The sequence below is a fragment of the Sardina pilchardus genome, chromosome 10 (genome assembly GCF_963854185.1).
Source record: "Sardina pilchardus chromosome 10, fSarPil1.1, whole genome shotgun sequence".
In the NCBI taxonomy this organism is placed as follows: Eukaryota; Metazoa; Chordata; class Actinopteri; order Clupeiformes; family Clupeidae; genus Sardina; species Sardina pilchardus.
The window spans coordinates 8,083,161-8,110,611 of NC_085003.1; the positions used below are offsets into that span (position 1 = coordinate 8,083,161).

General features: G+C 44.5%; 1 protein-coding gene across 2 annotated transcripts; it reads right to left on the reverse strand.

Annotated features, from left to right (window-relative positions):
* Positions 1 to 975: 975 nt before the first annotated feature.
* Positions 976 to 26,725, reverse strand: LOC134093932 (periphilin-1-like). Of its 2 annotated transcripts, none has more exons than XM_062547244.1 (11): positions 26,596 to 26,725; positions 26,175 to 26,233; positions 25,995 to 26,059; positions 25,549 to 25,893; positions 23,805 to 23,872; positions 17,466 to 17,588; positions 17,102 to 17,277; positions 16,735 to 16,770; positions 11,144 to 11,229; positions 9,413 to 9,538; positions 976 to 1,757 (listed from the first exon to the last, which is right to left on the reverse strand). In XM_062547244.1, coding segments are annotated over exons 2-11 (1,221 nt in total). In that variant the 5' UTR covers positions 26,176 to 26,233; positions 26,596 to 26,725; the 3' UTR covers positions 976 to 1,562. The 2 variants fall into 2 exon arrangements, with proteins under 2 accessions (XP_062403228.1, XP_062403229.1); XM_062547245.1 differs by lacking the exon at positions 26,596 to 26,725 and adding an exon at positions 26,487 to 26,552.
* Positions 26,726 to 27,451: the final 726 nt, after the last annotated feature.

Genomic DNA, 27,451 nt, shown 5'->3' on the forward strand with positions numbered 1-27,451 from the left:
ACTTAACATGCTGGCCTGCATTTTTGGAGACCCTGTGGTGATGAGAGACCAGCTACTAATTCAGCTAAAAAGCAAAGCAAAGCACTGCAGTTAGATTTCAAACAGCAGTACGTCAGCTCACTTTGCATGTTTTGACACAGAAAGAAACCTATACTTGTCCATGTAAGCGTGTCCAGACATTACAATTTGAAATCAGTCAGAATTTATTTTTGCAAATGCGGTTGAGATTCTCTTGAAATATAGGCAACCTATAGACTGGTTTCCTGTTTACCAACAAAACTGGATGCACACACACAGCCAACACTCGAGGGGCAGCCACAACGTTATAAACTTATTAGTCAGCTGCTGTAAGCTACAATTGGCATTTTTGGTTAACTGTAATAATAGCATCTCATTTCAGAGTTTGTCTTGCAGTTACATTATTAATATAACATAACATCCACTGTTTTTGGCCGTGCATTCCTTCCCGGATATTGACCATTTTCTTACCATCACTATTTTTCTGAACAAAAACTAGTTTGTAATCTTTTCGTAGAGAGCTCTGCTCTATGCTGTTCTATAGTGCTTTCTGCCCCATAGTTGCACACGCATGTTGTCATGACGTTTCCTGTCTTTCAATAGACACGGCTACTATGGAAGACTGATTTTAATTTATCTATTCTTTGGTTTATTTAAAGGGAAACTATGCCGGTTTCGCTTTCGCTCATTTTAAACTTGCAGATTTCTCATGAGCGAGGCTGGAGACTTTCTGTTAGGAAGCGCCGGAAGTGCTGTCCCAGTGGCACAAAACTTGCATACATGTTTTTTTTTTTTTTCACTCAGAGGCGCTAGGGGGAAGCGAGACAGCCGTCATTCAACCCATAAGTCAAATAACCATTCCAATGACTCTAAAGCTGATTAGTTAAGGCAAATTAAGCTATAAAAAAAACAAACAAAAATATGAGTAAAGAACTCAACACTGTACAAGTATTAAGAAACAGTACAAACTATTTTAATTGGTAGTGGAAAAGATTAGGAGTGGTCCCAAAAACTGAGAACCATAACACAACACATTCTGAAAACAACATGTAACCTAACTTAGTGTTCTTTTTTTAAAAAAAAAAAAGTAATACAAAATGAGGAATGCACTGGCTTAAAATCCAGAAAGTTTGGATCAATTTTGTTTCCCATGTCATGTTTCTCAACACCAGTGGACTATAACACTGATATTTGTATCCAGAAAGGATATAAGAGGTCCAATGCCAACCCATGATTGTACTGTATCTAAATGGTTAGGAAATTAATGTCAAGCACAAGTCTCATTTAGACAAATGTCATATTTGTGCTCCGTCGAGCAAGTACTGGTACCATGTAGTGGATATAGGAAAGTTTTAAAAAAATATGTAAAAACAGTGAACTGTAAAAAACAAATTAAAAAACAATTGTAACAGTAGACCCTGAAAACACATATGTAGTTCCGAAGCTGAGGTGGTTGTATACATTTCACAATGAGATAGAAAGTGCCTGCTGGATGTCGAGATTCTCATGGGGAGGGAGATGGATTGGTGTGGACTCAGGAGGAGTCAGGTTGCAGTGTCTTGCCTCAGCATCAACTCATCCAGCTCATCGATGTAAAGACGGAGGTCCTCCAGACACCTCTCCCGCATCTCCACCAGACTGTCCCTCAGCGGGCCCTGCAGCTGCTTCTCTAGTGCCGGCTCCTTGGACACCAGCATCTTCACCACCGTGCCGAAGGTCTCGCAGTCCTGCCTGTACAGCTACACCAAGACATCAACACTTAGCCAGCACTGTGATGGAATTCACAATAATAATAATAATAATAATTATAATAATAATAATACATTCTCACTGATTAAAAACTGAGAAAGGGAACAAAACTTCACACTTCAGTGGGGAGAAGGTACGGTACTATAATATAGGAATTCAGGGATGTTAACAGAGAGGTGGTTCACCACAGATAAGTTCACCACCATACTATATCTACTGCTGCTATTCATTAGCTTAGTCCGGGCTCGCTGTATCTCAGCTCATTTCCGTCTTACTGAGATACTTGTCTGGCTCCCCTCAACGCATTCCCTCAAACAACAGAATGGCAGGCCAATCAGTGATGAGTGGGGGTGACATTAGTTTCTAAATTGACAATGGCAGTGGTAAACAGTAGTAGCAATGCCTGCAAATAGAAATAAATTGAAGGCGAATGAATGTGTACATTTATACAGCGAAGGTAAATACATTGTTTCATAACTACCAGTTTATTATTAGTTTGTAAAGGTTAGGCGAAGTAAGAATCCCTGATCAAAGTGACTGTATTAACTTTGGTTAGGCAGGACCAATGACTTCAAAGTCTATGCCCATTACAATGCTAGGGTTAGAAGGATTTCTCAATGGAGAGTATCCAGACTTTTTTCACAAAGTGAGTGAGTGTTGTGACACCAGGCTAGTTATTCATATGGCGAAGCACAAAGAGCTATGCTCAGTGAACCTCACTGAAACCCAAGACTCCCTGTAAATTTAACTAAGGCTAAACCATGGCCAAGCAGCATGTGACCCTGATAAATAACAGTTGTAGGTGTGTTCTGAAGGGGAAAACAAAGGGCACGAAAGGTGCTGGGGTCAGTTAGGGAATATCTGAATTCTTTCACGCCGTTCCTTTATAGCCTGGCAGATATGGCTTGTTATACTGCCCAGCACCACAAAAACAAAACAGACCATTAAGAGTTTTATGAAGGTCTGCAAGTGACCCAGGTGTAAAAACCAGAGGTCTCTCTATCACCTGAGGGCCAGCAACCAAAGTGGTGAGGGGGGGCCTCCAATTGATCCCTGCCAGGGGGCAGGTCTGGCCTGCAGTTCCCACAGGCACACATACACACATCTGACTGACCAGGCGATCACCTTGAAAGGTCCTTTAAGTTAGCAGCTCCTGGCGAGGTTAATGAAGACTGACAAGTCTCTCATGGTGGCATCAAAGGTCAGCGTTGCCAAAGACTCTAGCCTTGTTCTGGGAGAACCGATGTGGAGCACCTTTCAGAACACAGTTCAGAGGACCACCAATCATGGTCGTTTTTTTGAGGTGTCAAAAAGTCAAAATTGTTCTTTTGATGGGTGCAAAACCAATGTAGTTTGAAGCACTGTAATTAGCTTTTGCAAGACATCATTGGAACAAAACAAAATTATAGAGCTCGTCAAGCTGAACCTCAAAAAAGCTGCAATTTTTCTCTCAACAACTACAAAAAGCTGCTTGAGAAATGACCCACTTCTCTAAAGTAGCAATTTAATCAAATGCTCCTGGCTTCCTGAGAGGTAGAATTGTGTCATGTTAAGACCCTGCAGCCATTTTGGGAATCTGGGCTGCCTGTGCCAGTAGCTCCCCAGCACAAAGCTCATCATATTTAATGCTGTGAAAGCAAGTTTGCTAATTTCAGGTTTTATCCATAATGTCCCGATGAGAGATGAGAGAGGATAGGTGACTATTTGCTTCAAAACAAAACAAGAAAGCACTCGGCATATACTTGTTGAGACTCTACAAAAGCATCACCAACAAGCGCCCAATGAAAGTAATCACATTAGCCACATAATGTCAACAGTTGAATGTGGTTTCCCATAAAGCACGGTTTAAATGCTGGGGGTTGCCCTAACTATAGTGAGTCTCAACTGTTCTGAGACATGGTTCCAGTGTGGGGAAGCTACTGGAGGACCAGACTCTCTTGCTCTGTTCTGGCTGTTAAGTTCACCAGGGGACAGGGGCCTGTGTAGCCTCTCTGATAGCCTGCACTGTGGACAAGTAAGGAAGGGGGAGGTAGAGTATGAGACATCTCTGGTAACTGTCAGAGACTAGGCCAAGAAACACAATACTCCCTGAGAGGGGTCAGAGGAAGACGAGAGAGGCAAAGTAAAAGAAGCTTTGCTAAAACAATGGGAGAAAGTCAAGATCGTTGACGACAAGTCAGACCAAAGGTTCACAGCAGGTTGAAATCAAATTGAATTAAAAATCATATGAGTGAGCCAAAAGAACTTGGCTATTCTCATCCAGTTAAGGAAAAATGACTTGATTTCACCAATTACCTCTGAAAAAGATCAGCCAGGCAAAAATAATCACTGAAATAGAATGCAGTTTTTTGGCCTGACAAAATGTGGGACAACAATGTAGATGTTTCGAAAACTCAAGCAAAGCCTGTGTTCTTATCTTCCTTAACTGTATCTCAGCTGTCAACCACCCAAAACAAACAGGCTACAGGAGGACAATTGTGGAAAAAAGGTTAGTGACATAGAACAGACTATCAAGGAAACAAGCCTTTTTTCCCAACAAGGCTGCTTCTTACAGATAAACTGAACACTGAAGTACACTACTGTATGCCTGGTAAACTGAGGCCTGTAAGGATTTTCCCTCATGGCCTCTTCGTATTAGGCCTATATCCTGCAGGTTGCATGTTGTCTGACATGGTTCATAGATGATTTCCCATCATCATCTGTTCTTGCTAACCAAAGAGTAGATCCAGAGACATGGGTGGAGGAAAACTTGATAGTTTACACCATCAATATTGCTTACGTTATTTTACTGGTTCTGATACGGAACCATTTTCCGCCAATTTGCTCAGAGCACAGAGATATGCATGAGTTTGAAGATGTGCTTCTCTGGCATCACATGCAAAACCACACAAGGAAACAATTAAGAATAAAATGTTTTGGGGGGCCAAAATGTTTCTTACAAAATTGTCTCTTTTTTGTTCTAGTGGTCATCATTTCCTCCTTAAAAAAAACACTCAAAATGATTCACATTCACTGAGTTGACCGTCAGGACAAAGTGGCCTTTCCAAAAAAGTGAGGAGACTCAAGAATAAGAATGCCGCTTATGTTGACCCAACCAAGTCACCCACATAATAACAGCTTTCTGACTACAACTACGTCTTGCAGACATACAGCACGTGTGGCCTTCCTCCACAACAGACTGGAACAAGGCCATTCTTCCACGCAAAAAAATATGCTAAGGACCAAAAGGTCAAAACCCCATTCGGAGCAATATCTACACACTGAAACCAACTATTCTAGCCTTTTGCTTTTTTGCTTCCTCTCTCTCTCTTCAATAACTTCAGCCAGATACTCAGACCTAATTTGCCTTAGAAAGAGGATATGAGCAGATTGGGGCAACTAAAAAAAAACCCCACAGAAAGCCTCAGGCCGGCAAATATCCTAGGCATCCTTCATTACTTTGAACTGATTGTGTTTGTCATCCTTCAAAACAAGACTCTCCATGAGACTTTTGTGTGTTAGCATCTGCTCGGGCTGATTACAGTTTCACTTCATTACGCATCGTACACACACTCTGCCTGTCTGCTTCAAAGCAGCAGCACAGAATGCAGAATACTGGCCACAATGAACAATAAACTCTTAATTAACTGATTTCCCCCGACACTCCCACGGCAATGCAAACATCAAAAACCGTAATCCATTTCACAGATATAAAAAGAGCGAGAGAGACACTTTGTTTCAAGAGAAAGAGGAAAATGCCTCACCCCAACGTGAGTTTATTTATAGACATGACATTAAAGAAAAAAAAAAAAAAGAAAAAAGTAATTCTGGGAAGGCCTTTTTTTTTTTCCTAGAGTGAGCAGCGAGCTTTTCAACTTCATCTGGCCGTTATTCAACAAAACAGGAAGGCCGTGTTTGACCCGCGTGCACTCTTTGTTTGGCGAGGTGGGGTCCTGCGACGGCTCGGCTCCCCTGCCAAGGGAGCTGGGGACTGATTTCAGGGGCCGATAGCAAGAGGGCCACACAAGCAGGGCCAGACGCGAGGGGCCCAGCGGCACACCGGCCGACACAGCATGGGAGTGGGGGAGGGAGGAGGAGGTGCGCCAGTGGGTGGTGGGGAACTTGTGTATGTGTATATGAAGAAGCAATGGTCTGTAAAACATTATAAATAAGGCTAACAGTCATTCGGGGGAGCAGCACACACACAAATGAATGCTGTGGCAGGCAGGGGGTCTGTGATAATAGGGAAGTGGGGATGATTAGTCTGGGGCTGGTACACATTAGGGAATATTAAAAGAGGCATTTAATCACTTGAGCTGCAAAGCAGGGCGCTCCACGGAGGGGCTAATAGCCGGACTGGATGCGTTTCGTTTGGACTGATTGAAATGATGAATGGCGGCCTTCCATAATCACTCCCAGCCACTTCAGGCTCGAGGGCTGGCCATAGACGTCCAGCAGTTTCTCAAAAATCCAAAATAACATGATCATGCCATCCCTAAATATCAATTGGGCATTGCTTCACATTTACCGGAGTATTCGAAAACCAAGAAAGGACCTCCGAAAACTGATCTCTAGTGAAAATGAGCAACAAGGGGGACATGATGAGGATGTGTGATTAAATGGGAAGTCCCGTCTAATGATAGCTCTGTGTGTGTGTGTGTGTGTGTGTGTGTGTGTGTGTGTGTCCATCCATTCATATGACCCCTCTGAAATTCATCTCAAGCATGAACAGAGGAAGCGAGCGAGATATGTGCCAATCAGGCACTTCCTAACAGTAAGAACCTAAAGCTCGAGTGGATGTGAAGTTAATGCGTGAATGTCCGGAGTTCTTAGTGTGGAAATGGAATCATAATATAATTACTTGCAAAAGGCAAGGGTGACTGCTACAACTGAGATGATCTTTTCATCCCTCAGTCTAGAACATTGTTTTTGTTGAGGCAATCAACCAAACGGAATTTTGGTTCTCTTCTTTGAGCAGGGAAATGCCACCAGTAGTATGGCCTGGGCGAGATGACTATGTTTAAGCTTAAATACATAGTTTTCTGTCTACGTGACACATAACCCCCCCATACATGTGCTTGCCAAGACTGCCATGGATTACTGTGGGTTCTTGATTATTGAGTGCATTCCCTACTAGAACTATGAAACTCTTAATCTGAATAGCAGAGCAACTGCTCCCCTTCAAGTATACTTCATGACAGGTGTACATCCAGAATGTTCTCTTCCTGCTATAAAGGTTCCTCAAGTGTGACGAATCACTTTAACCACATTACACTCAGAAACATTGCAGAGGAAAAAAACATCAACTTCATGCATATTTAAGATCAGGGAACGGAGTCCATTTACTGTACTTCATACCAAAACCTACAATCATGGAAGCATAAATCACTACTTTAGATAAATGTTTTCTATAGTCTACAACAATGCATAAACCATAATTTATGCGATATAGACACAATATAATTCCCAGAAACAACATATGGCATAATTGCTATAGTTACCACCGAGCTGACTTCCAGTCAAAACATGTCGACTCACAGCTCAATGTAGGCTACTCTCTAAAAGTAGACCATGCTATCATCACAGTGAAATGACTGAGTGAGTGAATGAATAAATGAATGAATGAATGAATGAATGAATAAATAAATCCAATAAACAAAACTGACAGGACATGGTTTATATCAGCAAGTTCAACAGCTCAGTAATGGAAAAAGACCAGTTCTACTGAATCATTCTACTGTAATAAGACGGCATTTCATGAGTGCAGTTCACCATTCACACGGTGAGAAATGCTGCCTACTTCAAATGTCAAAAAGTGCTGCACACTAAATGTGCTTCATCTGCCAACAAATGACATCTGCCACATAAAACTCATTACTGAGCACATTGTAGTTTACGTCACTTTAAAGCATTTCGTTTCTCAGTTGGCACCTCGAGAGGGCTTAGGCCAGCCTGGAGAGCCTTCACATTAAATGCTTTCAGATTTGAGAGGTATGCTTTGCATTAAAGGTGTCTATGCCATTTTGACTCATTGTACCCACTATAATTTCTAAGGTAAATGTAGTAGGGGACGCGTCTAAAATAGCTCTCTGAATCGCTCTCTGAAGACGAAAGCAAGCTACGCAGCTTTAAACCTAAGCTTTGCAAGAGAATCAGACCGGACACTGCGGTCAACAGTGATGTTCCACATGGAATTACAGCATACAATACCGGTAATTCAGCTGTCTGCTCCCATACATCCAGACAGCCAGGCCAACCCACAACAAACTGGCCTGCAGAGCAGCAGCAGCTGGATAAAGCTTTGGCCTGAGAAGCAAGCCAGGGAGAAGGAGCACGACAGCGAAGGAGGTGGGAGGGAGGGAGGCGATGGGGAGGCGCATACCGCCCTCCCTTCTCCTTGCGTCAGTTCTCAGTTCTGGACGAGCGTCTCTGGAAAGTGGCCGAACGCATGCAGAGGTCCAAAGCGGAAACCGTGAGCCAAATAGGCCCTTTTGTGTTGGGGCTGCTTGGCCAGTAGGGCCGTCACTGATAGGGCCCCAGGGGAGGCCCTGGCAGGGCTTTTATGGCCACTGTTAAATGAGCTGTGGTCACCGGTGCCCAGCGTGGCCCTCTCCCCTACCAGCGCTGCCGCAGAGGGGACTGACATCAGACCCTGGCACACACTTGTAGAGGGCTCCATCACCAGAGACTCCAATCATGAGTCTCCACTGCAGGAGGAATAAATCAGAGTGTGTGTGTGTGTGTGTGTGTGTGTGTGTGTGTGTGTACATAACCAGGCTCAAAAAGATAAAGCAGTATGAGGTGGGTATTGTGCAACATGTCATGTCTTCACGAGGAATAACTGGAGGTGAGTTTCTGGTGTGATCTTAATGGGCCAGCTGAGATAAAAGGGCTTTGGACTTCCCTGAATATGCTGAGAACACTGATCCATACTGGGCCATGTGTGCTTGGGGAGGGGGAGGGGGTGGAGGGGGAGGGGGCTTAATTGAGCCAAGCTATATTTCACATGAGAACACGGCCAGCGGGATTAGGTGTTTGGGTGGTACAGCTCTTGTTTTCTTCATCAAATGATCCATGTCAAATAGGCCCACACGAAGGGAGGCCAGAGCCAACACAAGACTCTGTTGGAGTTGGAGTAAGTGCTCTACTGCATGAGTGGGTGAGTGAGTGTGTGTGAGTGTGTGAGTGAGAGTGTGTGTGTGAGTGAGTGTGTGAGTGTGAAAGCGAGTGTGTGTGTGAGTGAGTGAGTGAGTGAGTGAGAGAGAGAGAAAGAGAGAAAGAGAGCGAGAGCGTGTGTGTGTGTGTTATAGTACAACTTCAATGCCAGAAGAGGTACCACTTCATGGGTGGGCTGGCAGAATCCCTCGAGGTAATTTCTACCCTGGTTTAACTGGAGGCCGAGAGACAGGCTTACTGGAACTCGTATGCACGCAGAGCGGCAAGATCCGCACAAAAATGCCTCTGCACACATCCAAATCCTAGTTCATAATCTGAGAGAGCAACAGGACTTTAGCCATCTGGCTATCCCATGGGAGTGGTCATTATTAAGTGGTGCTTAGACACTGCAACGGGATATGGCGGCGGTGTAATGGTGGCCGGAACTCTGTCCGCACCACAGAACTCGGGACTAACGGCTGAGAACGAGGACGGTTGGAGCTCTCCAAACCTGCTCTATCTCCAGGGCTTTGGTGGCGATGGATTGGGCGCGGCGCTCCTGGAAGTCATCGGTGCCCTTGACGAGATCCTCCTTGAGCCCGTCGTCCTGGTCCAGACCCAACCCTGGAATGTCCTCCTGAAACATTACACGCGTCATGAGAATGCCGCAAGCGGACATTTCACAGACCTACAAAGCTTTCAGTTGTATAAAGACACTGCATGCCTGACAATTACAACCTAGTTGCTTCAAGAAGGTAAAGCCGCAACACATCACAACACAACACCATTATTGATTCACAGTTTGTGTGTGTATAAATAAAAAAACAGGGAGTCCTGTTTTCACTCTAGCATGTGCACAGGAAAGTTGTTTGGCTTTGAACGCGCTTTGGCCTTTTATCCATCAATAAAAAGCAGAGTTGTCATGGCCATCATGCTGAAAGAGTGGTGCAAACATTTGGCAATAAAAACCATCCCCATTAACACTCCGTGCGACTCTTCGCTCGGGCTACCACCAAAGGCACAGGGCTGCAAAACAAGTGCCACCGCAGTGCCCAAGCGAGAGCGCTCCACTTCAAGTCAGGTTTACAAACAGCCCCTTGGCTTTCATCTTCTGCTTCGGTCACGGTAAGTGACCGTGGCCTTAAACAGAGTGACCTGATCAAACGGTGATGAGGAGGAGGAGGAGGCGATGTTGGGCGTATCGCTGTCACAAACAGTCCTGCTCATCAGCGCTCATCACTGCACTGCTGTGATGTGGGCGTGTGGGAGGGAGGCCCCCCCCTGTGCTAAACGCTAAGGTCATGAGCAAGACTCACGAGGCTGAACTAAAGACTTAAAGACAGAATGAGGTCCGTGGACACAGGGTAGGGACAAAGGCTGGATACGACGGCATGGAAAGTATAGCTACATACAGTCATTGTCAAAATTGTTGGCACCCCATGCTAAAGTTGACTAAAAAGAGGAATATAAAATCATCTTTTGGAAATTGATTTTAATGGCTTAAGTAATAAAATTAGGAAAAATCCAACCTTTAAGGACACACCAATTTTCTATGTGAATGAATAATGTATCATAAATAAATAAATGTTCTTCCCAAAATACTGGGGTCAAAAATATTGGCACCCCTATGTAACCCTATGGGAATTTAACACATAGGGTTAACATAGGGGCAGGCAGTTTTTTATTTTTAAAGGCTACTTATTTCATGGATCCAGGATACTATGCATCCTGATAAAGTTCCCTTGGTCTTTAGAACTAAAATTGACCCACATCATCACACACCCTTCACCATACCTAGAGATAGGCATGGTGTTTTGTTCAGTTTTGTTCAGTTAGCCTATTAGCTTGTTTGATTTGCATTGAGTTCAATGAGCATCAAACAGGCTAATAGGCTAACTGAACGAAACTGATTTTATTACTTAAGCCATTCAAATCAATTTCCAAAAGATGATTTTATATTCCTCTTTTTAGTCAACTTTAGCATGGGGTGCCAACAATTTTAACAATGACTGTACTGCAAATATGGATACATACTGACGTTTTAATGGCAGGGTCCAAATAAATGCAATGAAACTGTTTGGTGCATCATATTTCAACACAAACTCTGTAGTGCTACCACCACCAATCACACTGACAGTTTTTAATAAAATGTAAGGAAGTGAGGGATATTCTTCAACATTCATTCGAGGAATGTGTGAAGTGAAATGAACATTTTTACACCGATAATCACAGAATATCTTACCTTGGTGGCCAGAACTGAGCTGGGTCTATGTGGAGATCCATCTCGCGATGCACTGACCATGTAGCTGGATGCTCTCTCTCTTTCTACTGCAAGACCAATGGAAAAAAAAAAAAAAGAATGGAAAAAGAGAAAGTGAGGGAGAGAAGAATGACAGAGAAAAAGGGGGAGAGAAACAATGATTTCAACCACAAGACAAAAGCCACATTTTCAGATGCAGTATTCAAGTTAAACAAAAAAGACAATCCAGGGAAATATTAGACCCGTTTTAGCCTAATTCAATTTCTGAAATGGGATTGGAAACACATTGGCATTGGGGTTGACCCATTTTTTTTTTTCTCTACAATTTGCTCCGCTAAGCAGTAACTCATTGTGAAGTGTGGTGGGCACAATGCGCAGTGAGTTCACAAGTGTGGAGAAATAGTGACAAATAACTGTTTACTTAACACTCTCCCTGTGGAGGCCTTAAACAATGGGGGCTGAGCCGCTCGGATTGTGCCGCTTTGAGCATTGTGCTCCGCAGGCTCCGATATGTCTATAACATAAAACTAAGGCCAAGCTGGAAAACGTTCGCGTTCGTCTCCCCCCCCCCTTTTCTTTATTCAAGAAATCTCCTGTGGCAATAGAGCCCAGCCAAGGTGAAATTAAAAACACGTTCGGCCTGTCGTTCCATTCCTCCTGGCTGCTGCTACCTACCCCCCACCCTGACATACAGCCACTCAGTTGCTCCAAACAAGATGCTTTAAAGTTGTTTTCCTCGTAAAATGTTCCAAATACCCAGATTTTCATACTCAGGATCAAATAAGTGTGCATTGGGTGACTTGACGCAATGGGAGGGTGTTGTGTTCACATAATGGTGTTGCTTTGAGTACATCCCTACATTTGAGTACAAGCCCAGAGAGGTAACTTTATTCCTCCAATATGATGCACTCATTCACTCGCTTTTTTCACTAATTCTAACCATGCCTCTATTCAGCTTTGATGGGAACAGTGCCAGCGATAGATCTTTTTGCAAAAAGGTCTGGAAAACGGCAAGCTGAAGCTTTCAAAAGAGGCCATTGGCTGCGTTTCAGGGAAACAGAGAATATACAGTGGATACACCGCACATACTTCTGTAGGAGGCCTGAGAGATAACATCTAATGGAGACCAGTCTGCACTGAGCTGTGCGGTGTGTGAACTCACCAGCACTGTCAGAGTGAGTGACTGACGCCTGCACCCATGGGTGTTGAACCGTGTGCCAGCAAATCCACCTTGCATACCCAAGGCTACATAGTCAGTGGCAGTGAAAGACTGTGCTTTCTACACCACAGGTTATACACATGCACGAAAATGCCTGATCCATGATGCCTGCTTGCATGGGTAAAGTACAGTAGAGGATCACCTCACAACAACTTGGAGTGGAAGTTCTCTCCAAGCCATCAATAGCAGAATGCCTCATGCGAGACTTCAGTATCAAAAAGGCATTCCGGATAAAACTGAAAAAACTACACCCAATCATTGATTTGTTCTGGAAAACTCTCCCACAAACCTCACCTCGTGTCCCCGAGCTGATTGCTGTGATGACATCATCATTTCCTTCCAATATCTGGTGTAAGTGAGCTCATCCGTCTCATGCTGCCCATCTCGACTCCTATCAGAGGTCTCATTCTAACTGTGTTATGACAGGCTGGCCACAAAATTGGTATTTATGTTTTCACATTGACATCACTGCCTTCATATCAGCCCAGAATCCGGTCCTCAAGACCATGACTAGGCAATGTCCTCTCAAACTTTCACTGTGACCTGAAACTAACACCACGCGGCAAACTGAAGTCAATATTATAGTAAGAGCTTAAGGGCTGAGAAGAATTATCGTTCTCTGAGTATCTTAATCCATGTGCATAATTAGCAATTAGCCATAATGTCTGCTGTGCACCCTGCGGACTGAACAAAATGTCTACATTGTTGAACCAAGCTCAGATACAGTGGTGCAGGGGGGAGTTTGGCAGGGTGGCGTCTATCTTTGACACGGATCTCGGCTGAGGAAGGAGTTAAGGAGGGAGCACATGTATTTCAGGAGCGGACTATTATTATCCGCGAGGCCAACTGCAGTTCTGGGCCATAGTACACCGAGTGACGTACGAGTCGCTCCCGATTGCAGTCCTCAGATGACAGGGGCCCCGGCGGGCCGGGCGCAGTCACGTTCAGCAGCCTCCCATCCCATTCCCCGGCCTCCGCGGCCGAGAGGAGGAGGATGGAGAGTCTGGTCTCGTGTTGTCACGGTACTAAAGTGATGATGCTGTACCTGCCATGAATATCTCAATGCCAACACTACAACGATACAACTGCAAAAGACCTAAACATCAGACAAAATACATATGAGGGACCCTATTTCACTTAACCAGCCTGCTCCTGTTCCTGTTCCAGCACTCTTTTGAGGCACTGACCAAATCACAGTACTAGTATCTTCACAAGAAACCATATGTGCAGGCTATGCAAAAGACCACTATACTCAAAACTGAAAACAGAGGAAGAATAATATCATGAGCACTGACACAAGGCAACTCCAAATTAAGACTGACCATAGAGAATGCTATTCATATTTTTGGGGGGAAATCATGCTGTCAGCCATAAAGCAACATATGCTCATGAATTGTAAATCTTGCGATGATCATCAAAAGCTGATTGAAGCTAAGTGGGCAGAATTATGTGCCTCATCAGGGTCTTGTATGCAGATTAGGCATCAAACTAATGATAATAAATCCTGATTCACCAGAATCACGACAAACTCAGGAAACACATCGATATCAAAGCCATGCAAATGTGGCCTGTGAAGACTCAGCCGAATCTGTCAGCATTTCAGTCCGAGACGATGAGTGTTTGGGAGAACAAAACAAGCCCTCTGTCAAACAAAAGAAATGAGATTTTAAATTTTTCAGTCAGTTTGGGGGCTAACAGGATGGTGTATTCCACCTCCTCATGTGCAAAAGCTGCAGCTGGCATGCAATGTGTGAGTGAAAGACTGTGTTTGTTTGTGTGTGTGTGTGTGTGTGTGTGAGTGTGTGTGTGTGTGTGTATGTGTGTGTGTGTGTGTGTATGTGTGGGACGCTACATTCTCACACCCAGAGTGCTAGGCATGCCAAGCTTCATCTCAGCACGCCATGGAATGATGGATGGGCATCCCCTGTCAGTCTGGCACCAAGCGAGGGCAGTTTAGAAACAACAGACTGGCAAAGACACCATCCTCTCTTCAGCAGCATCTTCCTCACATGCAACAATAGCCATCTGTGAGACTCCACAACCCCACCACAACTCTGTGAACTCATGAATCATTCGTCAATTCTCTTGAACGCAGCCCTGCTCTAGTTAAATGGAAATCACATCTCTCAGATTCCATTCCCGTTCTCATTTTGTAAATGGACAGAGAAGAGCTTTATCTGATCAGGAGCATCAGGAACGTTGGTCTGATAAGCGTTAAAACACAAGGGGGAGAACACAGGGGCGAGATGGCCTGGCCCCTGTAAAGGAGAGATGGGGGCGGGGGGCAAGAAGGGAGAGCCAGACGTTACGCAGGGAGCAGGACACAGATCTCCCAGCATTCCCCACTGCCTGCCTGGGCCTCTCTCCCGGTCTCTCTCTCTCTCTCTCTGTGTGCGTGTTCTTTGATGTGTCGCTTAATTAGCACGACAGCCGAGGGGAAGGGGCGGGGGTGGGGGACTGCCGTCTGTTTGCTGCTGGTTTTATTGCCGCTTCAAACGAAGGTGGAACACTCAACCCAAATGTGAGGTGAGGGGAGATGAGAGGGAGGCCACAGTCCCACCACCCCTCTTAGCACCACATAAAGAGCCGCTTTTAGGAGGGAACCACTTGGAAGTCAGCAAAAGACGGCACTTGTCCTGACTACTGGTGAATCAAATTAAACTCAGCGGCAGGCCGAGAAAGTTACGCTCCACTCGGGCGTAAACCTCTCTCCCCTCAGATTCCACATTTACCGATCAGGACATCTTTCATTTAATAGAAAATGAACGGAGCAAGAGAGAGCACAAAACATATAATAACATACTTATAATAAGATGTAGAGATCTGCCAAGAAATGTTAAAGCAGCATCGCCAGAGTTCAGCATTCCAGGACCAAAACTTTTTAACTGTTGCATCCATCAAAGTAGGCAGACTGGATGGGGGGGGGGGGGGGGGGGTTGAGGTTGGCTGGCTGGCTGGCTGGCTGGCTGTCTTGTGAAGGGCAGAGAGCTTGCTGGAGAGTACTGTAGCATGAGGACATCTGCTAGCTGTCAGAGAGCATGCTGCTTTCTCACAAACAGCGAAAGGTCAAACCTCGAATCAAAAGCTACGTCTCCTCAATAAAACCCAAGGCTCCCTGTGCGTAATTAGCATCTTAACATGTTCCAGCAGACCCCTGTCTCGGTCAAAATTCACACCTTCAACACTAAAGCAGAACAACCATTAAAAATGTTCTCGCCTTTGTGCATTTGATAGTTGGAATATAAATGCAAACACATACACACAAAGCTATAAAATGTCCTCAATTTTTTCAATTCTGAAAATCTGTAGAGGATCTACCACATTTTCTAGCTTCATATTCATACCAAGCGTATTTTTTGGCATCTGTGAGCAATGTCTTTTTTAATATGTCCCACATAATAACTGAATTGGATAAGGTCAGAACTATTCAGAACTAGATTCTGACAGCTCAGACAATAATGGCAAATAACTGGCAATGCATGCAATTTTTCACTTGTCATATCCAAATCATATGGGTCCTGAGGGTGCATTTCTCATAACTAATCATGCTTTTTATGGGACAGTATCAAAAATACTTTGGTAACATTCCCAGACCAAAATATCAGCAACAGTCCCTTCACGTACAAACAGAGACCATCTGAAACCACCACTGGAAGTGGGCTTAGCTGCGTAGTCAAGAGGAGAGAGTTGGCTCGAGCTTTGTGATGCATGAACGTGTGACAATTGGTGTGTGACACGCTCAGGAGAACAGCTTACAGTTGCTCGGCCAACCAGCCAACATTTGCTCATTCCTGCCGTGTGACGGGCACTTCCAGCGGTTCGTTTCAGGCCCCTCCGAAACGGCCTGACCTCGTTTCTGCTCAACAGGGCTGACGGGGCCTTCATCACGCCCCTGCTCGCGCCGCCGCGCTCCGATTAGTCACAGGCGCTTGGGTTTCGGGACATGCCGCGCTGCGAGCCAGGAGAGAGAGAGAGAGGAGCCTGAGAGAGCCGGGGGCCTGCTCCCGACATTTCCCCCTTCAGCATGGAAGGCCGTGGATCAGGCCGAGCCAAGAGGCAGTAGGTCTAATAAAGCGTGGGGAATTTTGGCCGCAGCTCCAAAAAGGACATTTAACAACACGCCAATATACAGTAATGATGCTACAATCAGTTTCAAAACAAGATAAGGGGCAGATATGTTGTTTTTCTGCTATGCTACCACAAAGGCCTGCTATTTGGAGAAGAAGCCGCACCTATAATTAACTAATGTTGAACACTATGTTTGGTAACTAATGCAACAGGCTAGAGACTCATATGCAGAGGATATTATCACCAGGATTCCTCAATAGAAATGTTCCCTCTCTGATGGACCTACCAGATTCTCGACTTGAGCCATATGGTTCTTCATATCCTGGAAGAGACGACAAAAAAAAAGTTAGGCCAATAAATCCCCACAGCAGTGAAGTAGAGAGAGTATGCACACACCCATATAATTTAGACACCTGCTGCTCTATACCCTTGAGCTACATGTTGTGATTGCACACATATACAAATATCACACACACACACACACACACACCAGCTGGTTTCAAAGTTTAATGCTTTCCTATACTTAGTTAAGCTTCGAAAATGTTATAAAGGCAGTTCCCATAACATTAGACTGCAACAGGGAGCTGAACATTTTTCCACTGACAACAATATCTTAAAATAGTCCCCCAACAGATTGCACAGTGCACACTTACTCTTCTTCTGCTGGTTAGGGTAGGAGTAGCTTTTGCCAGGGTCTGGGGAGTAGCTTCTGCTGCTGATGCTGGAGCCTGAGCGACTGTGGGGGGAGGGAGGGATGTCTCTTCTGGCTGGTGAGCGCTCATGTACTGGGGGACCAGGGCCTTTACGTCTGAGCCCCTCGAGGTCTTCCCTTGTAAAAGAAGAGAACATCAGGCTTTAAAGATGGTCTTTTCAGGAAGCTTGTGACTCAATGGTAGCTACATGTGACAGAAACAGTGAACAGTCATCACATTGAATGTTCTCTGTACAACTGCTGAAAACAGCAGGGGACTACTGGCTGGTAACCATCACTTCAGCGGTCGGTGTTGAGCGACGTACGATCTATCGATGTTCCTGAGGGCGTGCATCACGGTGTCATCTCCGCTGGGGGTGTGCATGGAGCGCGGCGGGGGCGGCCTCTGGCCCCTCACGCTAGGCGGGGCAGCTCCCCGGCTGCTGGCCCTACACACAGACAGAAAATGGAGCGACTGAAGTTTCTGGCAGAATTAGTCACACAATGGAGAAAATGACTGCTGTACAAACTGCAGATGCAAATCCAATTTGGATAATCCCATTTGGTAAGTCATTTCGTTTCAATTTATGATATTTTATGGTACCCACAAACTGACTCGCACATCCAGGCAGAAATAATGGAAAGCCTACACCACAAAAGAACAAAGCGTCAGCTGTTCTGGGATCGAAGCGGGTCATTACTTGAAAATGACCTAAACAAAGCTGGGGTTTATTGTGAGACTCTGCCGGCTCGAGACCCTATTTTTGAAGACATTATATCTAATATGTTTTTGATCAATTACGGGAGAGAGAAAACTATTACCGCCATCTCATAACTGTTGCTCCACGGCCCCAGTCAGGTTAAGAGAGAGGGCAATTGAGTGTGGCCTTTGCTGCTCTCCTTTACACTTTAATTAGAGTGTTTATTTTGATAGCGCTCCCCCTGCTTTTAAAGTCAACACAGGAGCCCGTCAGCCTGAAGCACCCCTGCCACGGGAGAGTGCCCCTTCTGACCCCTTGGCTGTTCGGAGGAGGGGGCAAGGGGGGTCAGCGAGCCCAGTGCCCCCTGCCACATAGGCTGGATCGGCCTCAGATTCAGTATGCGGTGCTCTGAGCCGTGTCGGACAGGCCGACTTCTCAATTTGCCACAGTAATGGCTAACCACTGCCATAAAGTATGCTTACCTTCTCCAATTTCACACATCAAATATTTGGTTCAGACTGGGAGCTGCCAATTTACAAGTGAACTAATAAATGCTAATGCGCTAATACAAACCAGACAATGGTTCTCTGGCCTTTCCCTTGGTCTTGTTTAGCTATATCTACCCCACACAGCAGTAAAATCACTGGAGCCTTTATTGGCAGTCGCTCCATTGTCCTGGCGGCCAATGCTCTCGATCTGGCCGGCCGACCATCAGCCGCTATACGACGTGCCGTAGAGCTGATTGGCGGCATAAACAAATCAATGGCACCTGGTTTCCACGACCTCGGCCTGACCTGGGCCTGTAGCCCAAACAAAGAGCAGGCTTTACATGGGCCTCACGCTTTAATGACGCTTGACCCGTTTGAAGTGGCCAAGCCACTGCCGCTGCTCGCTTTAAAAAAGCTTATTAGAATGGAGGCTCTGTCTCCTGAACAGCACAAAAAAACCCCTCCATATTTCTCCTTACATCAATGAATGAATAGATATCATTTATTAATTATGGATAATGTTTAAATCTTGTCAGATCAACATTCCACTTTATCTTGACATCTTGCTTGTGTCCTGTCGTGGGATGGGACATTAGTGTCACTTGGGGTGTATATGGGATGGTGTGATGGACCGAAGGGTTATTTGTAGACTCTATGGCAAGCTTGGACAGGTGCTGGTGACACAGGTATGTGGGTCCCCCTGTGATGATGAAACGGGTGAGCCTCTGAAGAGAAGAGATACAGCGATGGCTCCACACACACACCATCAGGGCAAAACAAACATGGCTGCTCTTTCATGCTTAGCATAGAGAGCAACTGCTGAGCCCTTGGAGAGAAACATGCCACAGCGATTCTGGGCTGAGCCTAAATTTGGAACTGTTCTCTAACTACACCTGTAAGCCTTCTGGAAAGCTTTGTCAAAGACAAAGTTAATGGAAGCCATAGTTAATGAAGGCCATAATGTATGTGAACCCAGCATCAACCACCAAAAAAGCATAAGCTACATAAAAAGACAAGCTATTTTAAAAAGGGAAAAACTGAATAAGTACATCGCTCAGCAATTCAGATAATTGTGAGCCTCACCCGATCAACAGTTGCAGCTGATTACGCCCTTCTCTTTAATCATCCTAACGACTTCAACTCCAGCGAGATACATCGGCTACCAGCCCGCACACAATATATTAAACAAGTAATTATGGCTTCAGGATGCTTTAGAGCAAACCATTAAAGTGGGGTGAGGGTTTGTGAGGTGACTTTGATGGTTGAGAGAGGAGGGGGTGGAGTGGGGGGGGGGGGGGTCGGTTGCCAACTAGTTGTACTTCTGGCACTTCACAGGGCGGCCGGTGAGCTCATTAGCGGCTCCTCATCATCTGGTCTGGTCTGGTCTGGTCCGGCGGGAGGGAAGGAGGGAGGAAGGTTGAGAGGGAGGGAAAGAGAGAGAGAGAGGCACAAAGGGCAGATTGAGCGGCGTGGCTTCCCTCGCCCCGTGGGCTCTCCGAACCCCTGCTGCCAGACACATTACCACATTGGGCCCTTTCTCTCCGAGCGCCTCTGTGTGAGCGTCCGTGTGTCTCTCTCTGTGTGTTTCTCTATGCCATGAGAAACTCCTGTCTGGAGCATCAACAGCTAAATTGTGAGGAAGCATTACTCCATTCCCCTACATAGCGCACACGTGTGTATGTCCCGCAGGCTAAATTAAGAAGCACCAGCCCCAAGATGCTCACCATTTCAATCTGAGGGCATGTGCAGGTATGTGTGCACATGAATATGGTGATTTATATAGAAGTTACAAAACGAAAGCCGAGTAGTCTTCAGAGGAGTTAAGGCGAAGCAAAAGGGATGAAATGATGATTGAAGGGCCCATCTCCACTAGGCCTGCACAACACCTCCGGCCCATGGCCGAGTCCACAAAAGACTTCCTGCGGAGGCTTCCTGAGGAATTTTGCCAAATAGACATGGGAGGACAGACATGCACGGACAGATACACACAAAACCACACTCCATCACCCAAGCAGTAACTCATCACAGAAGGCACTTGGCTGATTCACTACACAAGACACACACACAAGGACAGGATGGTCCTGGAAGGGTGGAAAAAGCATTAGAGGAATGTAGTTCCAGATTTTATAATGATCAAATGTTGGATTTTTTTACCAAAAACAGAAACTCTATCTGATGAGACATGAAAGAGAAGGACTGGGTGGTGTTAAATAATTCCATGAACAAATAGTGACTTCTGACATGATTTCATGGACATGGAAGAATAAAAAGAGTCTTTTACTGTTCTAAATATTTAAACAGCACTGCAGTTCGACAAAGCCTTCACACTGGATCATTCTTTGATTCCCCATAGCGCTGGAAAATCATTTAATACCACTGTGGATTATCCCTTGTATGTGTGACTCGAAATCCCCAAACTGAAAGAAATCTGAACGGGGATCAAATATTGATAAATTGCCATAGTATCGCAGTTTTGGAGCAAAGAACGGCCTGGCTCATAGCTCAGACACTGGAGTAAAATCATCTCCATCAGACCCACTTGTCCAAGCTTTCACTCACAGTTTTAAGTATTCATAATGCCACTTTTGACAAATCAACATACAATCCAGCAAACCATTGCTTTCTAAAAAGCAGTCTTTACAGTGGATATATAAGATAGCACTAGACATAGCCCATTGCACCAGGTGTGTGCAAGTTGCTTGAGTCTGCAAACCAGTCAGGCTCTGCGCTGGCCCATGGTAAAGGGTGGGCATTCAGGTGTACGCTGTGTGTGTGTGTGTACCTGGGCTCTGGCCAAGAGGGCGCACAGTGGTGCCCTTTGTCCTTTAGGCTGGCCCAGAAACGGCAGTATGGGCGGCCATGAGTGAGCAGGAAGGAAAGGGCTGGTATCTGGTATGTATGAAAAGTGTAGCGTCTCTATGTGTCCGTACGTATTTGGGGAGGGCGAGTAATGCTGGTTTTCAGTCAGCAAGGCTCTTGATCCTGCAGCCATGGGACGTGTCTGACTGCATGCCAATACTGAGGGAAGACCAGGGAATTGGCCATGCTCGTGCTTTAAGAGAAGAATCTCAGATGTCTATATCTGAGCTGCACAAAAAAAACATGTGCTGTGCACATGCAATGATGCACCATGCTTTGAATCCTAGATTGATCACTGCATTTGCAGTCCTGGTGAGGTATCATTCAAAGTCAGCATCAGCATCTTGAGTTCACATCTGACACAGCGGGTTGTTCAGTGCACATTAGTCTGCGAGACACTGACAAGCCCACCATTCAAGCAGATGTCAAATGCAAAGATGGCGAAAGGCCTGCCATGTTTGATTTATGGTCTTGTGGAACTGTGAAGCACTGGAAGAAACAGGGAGACATACAAAGTTTAAAAATGCCCCTTCAATACTCCCATTCAATTTGTGTTTTGTCAAAAAAGGTGTCTATCGCCATCTGCTGGTTATAATTGGAACACACTCCACAGCCTGCTGTCACCATAGCTGTTATGTGTTGGATGAAGACTGAGGTAAAATAATTAACTTATCAACTGTGTTGATTTCATAGGCTTATAACACACATGTAGCATGCTTCAGCAATCAAGTGAAGGGTAGCAGCATCCTTCTGGGCAGCTTCGCACCTGGATCTCAGTATAGCGATGCCCTGGTCAAACAGCATCAGGCGAGACGAGAGAGCATCAAGGAGGAGGAGCCGTTATTTGTCAGAGAGGTCAGACAAGATCAGCCATAGATGCTGGGACTGGGGCTATTGGAAGGCCCAGTGTGTGGCCTTGAGGCCTGGCGCCAGAGAACATGCCGTCTAGTCTCGAGACTGCAGGCGGTTCAGGAGCTGGCCACGGGATACCTAGTGTCGCAGTAGCCCGATCCATCCAAGCGCAAGGGTCAGCACGGGCGGAATCAATTGCGATCATGTGGCTGGCTGCCTCTTCTGCTTGGGACTGGGGAACGATGCTGGCCACTTCCTGCTTGGAGTCGGAGGCGAGGAGGGACATAGAGTCATCGCCCAGGTTGAACAGATCAGAAGGTAGAGTGCCTCTCTCAACACCTGGGGATCTGTAGGCGGGGCTGCACGGTCGCAGGGAGTAGGGCAATGCCAGAATCCATCCATCTTGGATTAAATGGAATAAATGGCACCTTTAAAAAAATATTCTATAAATGAGAATGCTGCAAGGCTCGTGGGGGTGGACAAAAGTCCAGCGATCTTGAGATTCTTTAGCCGGCTCAAGGTTCTCAAGGCACTGAAGAATGAAAAGAAGAAGAATATTCTGCATGCACGCCATGGACTAATGTAGATTTGGAATGCAAATGTTTCCCCGTATAGAGATGGGGGATTGAAGACTGGTACATGTCGATGACATCACCAAAAATGTCCCACTGCTTAGCATCTCATTTTCTTCTTCAGAGAACCACCGTTATCTAGTCTGGCTGCCTATCACCATACTAAGCTCAATCTTTCCAGATTGAACAGGAGTCTGGGCTTTATTTCTACTGCACAAGATGCATGATCAATGGGCATAGTTCAAATGACTATGTACAATTTTGGATAGTCCTTCAACCAATCAAACCAACGATCCGGTGCGCCTTTTGGATAAACTAGTTTGCGATTGGACCCAGAAGATGTGGACAGGAAGCAGGAGAGATAGGTGTGCAGGTTTCCAGCCTGAGCTGCTGGGCAAAATCCAAAACACTGGCAGATCAGGCAGGATTTACCCAGCCTAACCGTTATCTTCATAATCTAACATCTGGTCAAAAAAGGTGCCTATCGCCATCTGCTGGTTATAATCAGAACTCACTCCACAGCCTGCCGTCACCAGAGCTACAGTATTCTAAGTGTTTGGGAAGACTGGTGGAAAAATAAGCTTATCAACTGCATTCATTTCACAAGCATATAACACATAGCATAATTCATTAATAAATGGCTTGTTATCGATCCCTTTCATATAATAGGCAGTGAATTTCAGTTTCAGAAAAAGGTAACTTAATTTCCACCCGCTTCTTTCGTCAACAACGTACACTCTCATTGCAAACACTGCATCGGACTTCCCCCTGAGCCCTTTAAATACAAGTCAAATAGCCGAATCGTACCAAGAGCGAGTTCTAACACTTGGTCAAGGTGGGGAGGGCAGCGCACCACCCACGCAGTGCTGTGCTTGGCCTGAGGCTCGGCAGGCCAGTTAATGGAGCTGCTGTTTCGCCGGCCTACTTGCTCCCTCTCAGGACTGGCAGCCACACAGTAAAGCCTTGCAGAGATTTTTAAACCGCTCCTCCTACCATCTACACTCTGCCAAGTCTCACTTCCTCATGAGGTACAAAGTCACAGGAGAAAGTGGGCTATGTGTTAATTGCTAAAATCACAAGGAAATTGGACTCAGTGACGAGAAATACCAGTTTGCCAAAGACTGGAATACACAACAGAGAGTCTACTGTTACAGCATGCAGCACTGGGGCATTTTCTAAAGTATAAAATTCACCTGAACTCAACCTGACGACCAGTTGGTGGATCTTCTCTGGGCCCTCTGTAGTAAGGAGACTGTTCATCCTGTTAGGGTACAAAGTCCTGTTACTTGGTATTACGTATACCTTAATAAAACATCACTACAACACTATAAAATACTTCAAAAACATCAGCTTTCATTTGAAGATAGAGTTTCCTTATATTTCAGGCTATTACCTCATACCAAGTGTAGGCTTAACACTTAACTGTATCACTGTGTTTGTCCTCTAGAATAATTATTCTATCCCACTTAAATGATTATGCTAAATTATTCATTTTCACCATTGATTTTCTATCATTTTATGCTCTCAGAAATGGCTTATGCTGAAGGCCTTGTTTGGGCAATAATATGTTTGTAGGATGGAAGACAATGTTCTCAGTTGAGAGAAAGTGGAATAGAGCATTACGTCCAATATTCCAATATGTGGTTTAATGTTCTGCATTACCGTTATGTCCAATGTTCCAATATGTGGTTTAATTTTCAGAACTTCTCACTAGTAGATTACTTTGACACTAAAAGTACCCTCCTGAGTTGTAACCCTGTATAACATCTGTACTGTTCCTAAACATGGGAGGCACCAGGGTTGATATAACTCATTGTTGTCTGTTTTGTGTCAACAGCCATTGATTAGGTTAGACTGCATGTCTCCTGACTTTGCTACAGTTATGGTATGATTATCTATCTTTTGCTGTTAAATACTAAAACCCTAACTTTTTCCTTGTCTAGTTAGAGATGGATCTTTAAGGTCAAGTCATGTTGTCTCTCCCTTGATGTGCATCAATTTATGTAAATAAAACTCTGTTCCTGATTTATTTTATTTTTTTTCAACCATTGGTCTGACTGGGTCTTCATTCATTCATTATCATCACAGTATGATATGGAGTATTATATGTTTGTACTGTATGCTTTTGGTATGGCTTTATATAGGCTAAGACCCAATATTTGGAAAGCACAGCGCTACTAGTGATATATTTTTTGTACTCACATCGCCTAAATCAGTATTTTGTCTAGAAATACTATACTTTATCAATATTGAGCCGACTGCAAAAAATGCAAGCTATTAACAATAAAACGAGGTCTAATGGACTAAAATGGTATGATGAGGAGCTAGTAGAACAAGAAAATCAATGTGGATCCCAGTGGAGCTCAGGGGTTTTTTTTTTTTTCATCATTTTGCGCACAAGTGCCAATGATGACAATGTCTCATTCATAGATTACATTTTCTTAGTCTCATTGTATGCTTTTTCATTCTTGCTCCGGAGGTAAAACAACAATTTGACTACCGGTATATCTATGATGGCAGTTTGTACACTAAATGCACCTTGAGCTGCTTATAGCCTAGATTTCCATGTGTCTACTACATCACCACTTTAAAAACACAACCTACCCTTATACTTTATCAATAATAATGATTGATACCAAATGTATACAAAACCAAATTTACACTTATATCAGGCCTGAGAAAATATGAAGACATAGGATTTGAACAGAATTACTTTACAGGACTTGGTTTTGGGAATCATTTGAGCTCTAGACGAGGTTTGAACAAAATCTGATATGGTAAACTCAGAGCAATATCATCTAATTTGACACAAAATGACACTAAGGACATGCAAAATGGCACAAATTGCCACAAATAGCCTACACTTGTATTTTAGACGTGCCACAAAAAAACAAGTTCAATCTTTTTCCTAGTCCCATTAGAATGCTACATGCTTACCCTTTTATATTGATGAGGGGCATTTCTGCGCCCGTTCCCAATATGCATGCTTCCACTGTGGTAACCTCTCTGGTCTTCACCATGGTAAAGTCTCTGGTCTTCGGCTTGGTAACCTCTCTGGTCTTCGGCTTGGTAACCTCTCTGGTCTTCGCCTTGGTAACCTCTCTGGTCTTCGCCTTGGTAACCTCTCTGGTCTTCGCCATGGTAACCTCGTTGGTCATCAACTTGGTAACCTCGTGGACCATAACGCTGACCTTCATAGTCACCCCCTGTGTCATAGTCCTCCTCTGTCCTAGTAGGGAAAGGTGCTCGTCTCTCTATGCTCACAACCCTCTGATAAGAAGCCTGTGGAGCAAACCCAATGTAAGCGTAAGTGTAAATGGAAATAATAGCTTACATATCAGCTGCAAGACAATATGTAGCCTTAAGGCTGTGTTGGGTCTTACACTTGCTCTTTCCGCGAAGCGCTCCTCATAGACTTCTCTGATGCTGCGGTCTCTCCTATAAGACACTATCGAAAAAAGGACAGATTCGAGTCACTTGTGAAAAAAAAACAATATGAGCAATCTCTACACGGAGACGCTGAGAAGAAGAGAAGAACCTACATGAGGGACAGGTTTACTTACTGTTTACGTTACTTCTTGATGCGCTCCTCAGTACCTTCACGTAACCTAACCTTCTTTAGCTAAAAAAGGAAAGAGGGTTCATTTGCTCAGCCAGCTACTGTAACGTTACTCATCAGCGACAAGTTATCATTCATCCATCCATAGTACAAGCATTACCATGCATGCACATCAACTCCGACACTGAATTAAATTGTGCTCGCTAAAAGTCGCAGGTTACCTGCCCTTTTGTCAACGAGTGATAATGGAACCGTTTAACATTAGCCAAAGAACAGAGATGATCATGCATGCATGAATGCAGCTAGCTCACCTTACCCTATGTTGTTGTTGCTGCTGCTTTGAGAAGTCAGCTCAAACCTCCCACGCTGTCACTACATAGGCTATCAAAGTTTTAAAAAGCAATATAAAGCATGTGTTCACTTACTATTTTCACGCATCCTTATTTGCTATATGGGCATCTTTGTTTTATCACAATGCATGTAACCAGCAGTTACTTGACCAAACACTACAGAGAATCTTTCTTCACTGCTTGCTGTCCTAGCGCGCCTCTCCATCAATAGTACACTGCCACCTATCGGACTGTAGGGCATTCTGGAAGGGCATTTTTGCCCCCACTCCAGTTTTAACTGCAGAGATCCTGAAGCTGAGGTTTCCACCTCTCTCTTTGTGTGGGTGTGTGTGTGTGTGTGTGTGTGTGTGTGTGTGTGTGTGTGTGTGTGTGTGTGTGAGAACTGTTACGCTCAACTATACTCCATATATTACATTTGATGTACTTGGTTACTTGGTTCACGTCACTATTTTGACGTCTTTGTGGTGGAAAAATATAAAAGAAGGATGTGCCTTAAAGCAATGCATACCAGTGCTTCACCCATGCAAGTTAACATGGAAGGCAGTTGACAGTGCAAATATACGGTACATAGATAGGCTACCGCATTATAACAGTGTGAAAACTGTGAAACCAGTGTTAAAGCTTGCCATACATTGGGTCTGTATTTCTTAATGTTACAAAACAGTACATTTTAATTCGAAATTTAGAATATGGAGATTTGGAATATGTTTTTTAGAATAATACTTAGAGCATGTTTCACCAGAAATGTTCTGACTCGTTTTCAAAAAGAAAAAAAGTATTTATTTCCACAAAACTTCCATTACAGTTAGTAATATTCACCTCGAGGAGTTGGGTCATCTTTTTTTTTTTTTTTATCTGTAGTGTAGTGATAAAAACAGGTAACGTTTTTGTTTTCTTGTGTTTTGTAAGTGCAACTTTTCCCATTTGTATT